Source organism: Colobus angolensis, unplaced genomic scaffold (assembly GCF_000951035.1).
Source record: "Colobus angolensis palliatus isolate OR3802 unplaced genomic scaffold, Cang.pa_1.0 Scaffold59, whole genome shotgun sequence".
NCBI lineage: Eukaryota > Metazoa > Chordata > Mammalia > Primates > Cercopithecidae > Colobus > Colobus angolensis.
The window spans coordinates 3,061,744-3,064,703 of record NW_012119487.1 but is presented as its reverse complement, the minus strand read 5'-3'; the positions used below and the strand labels follow the sequence as shown (position 1 = coordinate 3,064,703).

The 2,960-nt window shown below is 40.8% G+C and overlaps 1 protein-coding gene across 1 annotated transcript; it reads left to right on the top strand.

Annotated features, from left to right (window-relative positions):
- Positions 1 to 1,519: 1,519 nt before the first annotated feature.
- On the top strand, positions 1,520 to 2,688 carry LOC105526351 (solute carrier family 25 member 51). The gene has a single exon (XM_011962317.1). The coding sequence runs from the start codon at positions 1,741 to 1,743 to the stop codon at positions 2,632 to 2,634; it is 894 nt and encodes a 297-aa protein (XP_011817707.1). The 5' UTR covers positions 1,520 to 1,740; the 3' UTR covers positions 2,635 to 2,688.
- The last annotated feature ends 272 nt before the right edge of the window (positions 2,689 to 2,960 follow it).

Sequence of the window (2,960 nt, the reverse complement as noted above, 5' to 3'; positions counted from 1 at the left end):
ATTTCCTGAGCCCCAGTACTTTCAAGTGTGTTTTGGTTTGAACAATAAATACTGTGGTCAACCTCAACACAACAGACATGAGAAAATTGAACCTTAATTTAGCAATGAGAAATGGCAAAATTGATTCAATGTGTCATACAGAATCCCCAAAAAGCTCATTCAGGAAATAGCAGCACCAAGTCCAGCTGGCAGTGAGATTAAAGGTATATGTGTTTGGGGCCCGGCACAGTGGCTCACATGTGTAATCCTAGCACTTTGGGAGGCCGAGCTGGGTGGATCACTTGAGGTCAAGAGTTCGAGACCAGCTGGCCAACATGGTGAAACCCCATCTCTACTAAAAATACAAAAAATAGCCAGGTGTGGTGGCGCACACCTGTAGACCCAGCTACTCGGGGGCTGAGGCATGACAATCGCTGGAGCCCAGGAGGCAGAGGTCACAATGAGCTGAGATCACACCACTGCACTCCAGCCTGAGCAACAGAGCAAGACCCTGTCTCAATAATAATAATAATATAATAAATAATAAATGAAAGTATGTGTTTTGGTGCTTATGGTGGTAGGAGGTGATTGCAAATTAAGAACTATCAGATACCCTCCCCAACTCTACATAGCTAAATGATTGTCCCTACCCCAGCCCCAGCAAAAGACTATAGATTTATTATTGGGGAGAAAAAGATAAAGTCTGGACTTGGGAATGCCAAGCATAGTTTACAGCAGTGGTACCACGCAGAAAAGTAAGTGCATTTTTGCGACAACTAGAGATTTGAATAAGAACTGGGCATTAAGTGATAAAAATTATTGTTATTTTTTATTAGATATGACAATACTACATGTGGTTATATAGGAAATGTTCTTATTTTTGAGGAGATATATGCTGAAATATTTAAGAGTGAAGTTCATGATGATACTCTAGCTTCAAAGGTTTAGAGAGAAAGAGAACAGATATGGCAAACTCTTAACGATTATTGAATACAGATGGAGGATACAGGGGTAGTTGTGCTATTCTTTCAACTCTTCTGTATGTTTGAAGTTTTTATAATAGCAATTTTGTGGGAAGAAATGAATGAGGACACATTTGAAGCTGAGACCTCTGGTATCTTTCTGCATCAGCAGCCAGTGTCTCTCTCTCTAGGGAGAGGATTGGAAGAATCCTGAAATCTGATCATTCCAAGAGGACATAAATAAAAGATGACTGATATCTGACTTTTCCCAACCAGTTCACCCTACAGGGAAGATCATAATCAAGCCCTAACCATGTACTCAGAGTATCCAGTCAGCATTTTAGTGCTCCGCTCTTAAAAAGGAACATGTAACTAATGATTACTGGGCATGAGAAAATGCTCTTACATGACAGATGGAGATGAATGTTCATAAACAGGAAAACAAAACAAAACAAAAAACAATATGGAGAATAATAAAAACTATCCAATGAGAGAGAAACTTCAAAAAAAAAATTCTAACATTGCCAGATACTGCCACCCTACAATAGGAGCAGGGTACTATCAGAAACGGATCTGGGCGCCTGCGCGGGCCCCGGCTCGCTATCCGTCCTGCGGGACGCGGGTGGCGATGGGAAATCCAGTTATCAAAATTGACTCGAGAAGAGAGAACCTAACAGAACAATAACAATGGAAGAAATTGGGAACATTATCACAAAGCTGTCATCCTGCCAAACTCCAGGCTCAGGTGATGTCACAGGTTAAAAAAAGTCCTTCATGAAAAAGAAAGATCTTAAGCAACATGATGGATTCAGAAGCTCATGAAAAGAGGCCACCAATACTAACATCTTCAAAACAAGATATATCACCTCATATTACAAATGTTGGTGAGATGAAGCATTACTTGTGTGGCTGCTGTGCAGCCTTCAACAATGTTGCAATCACATTTCCCATTCAGAAGGTCCTCTTTCGACAACAGCTGTATGGCATCAAAACACGGGATGCAATACTTCAGTTGAGAAGGGATGGATTTCGAAATTTGTATCGTGGAATCCTTCCCCCATTGATGCAGAAGACAACTACACTTGCACTTATGTTTGGTCTCTATGAAGATTTATCCTGCCTTCTCCACAAGCATGTCAGTGCTCCAGAGTTTGCAACCTGTGGCGTGGCGGCAGTGCTTGCAGGGACAACAGAAGCAATTTTCACTCCACTGGAAAGAGTTCAGACATTGCTTCAAGACCACAAGCATCATGACAAATTTACCAACACTTATCAGGCTTTCAAGGCACTGAAATGTCATGGAATTAGAGAGTATTATCGGGGCTTGGTGCCCATTCTTTTCCGGAATGGACTCAGCAATGTCTTGTTTTTTGGCCTTCGAGGTCCCATTAAGGAGCATCTGCCTACCGCGACGACTCACAGTGCTCATTTGGTCAATGATTTTATCTGTGGAGGTCTGTTGGGTGCCATGTTGGGATTCTTGTTTTTTCCAATTAATGTTGTAAAAACTCGCATACAGTCTCAGATTGGTGGGGAATTTCAGTCTTTCCCCAAGGTTTTCCAAAAAATCTGGCTGGAACGGGACAGAAAACTGATAAATCTTTTCAGAGGTGCCCATCTGAATTACCATCGGTCCCTTATTTCTTGGGGCATAATCAATGCAACTTATGAGTTCTTGTTAAAGGTTATATGAAAAATACCATCAGTTAAGTGCCATTTATCAACTGAATAGACCTTCTAAGAAGAATGCAGTTTGACCTCTTTCTTAACTGGCCGAATACAAGTTAGTGTCATGACACAGTTGAGTTATGGGCAAAGCTGTTTTCCTTCAGCATCAACAAAACAGAATAAAAGGTTCTAGTAGGAAAATACAAGGTTTTTTGTTTTGTTTTGTTTTGTTTTCTGTTTTGTTTTGTTTTTTATCATTACCTAAGAGCTTTAGGCTAATTGCCTGGAAAATAGCTGTCCATCTGATGGCCTTTGACAGGGAACCTAATCCCCAAGATAGGATTCTTTTTC

Bases quoted from the DNA above. Each gene is read 5' to 3' on its own strand.
- LOC105526351 (XM_011962317.1), top strand. From the start codon at position 1,741: ATGATGGATTCAGAAGCTCATGAAAAGAGGCCACCAATACTAACATCT.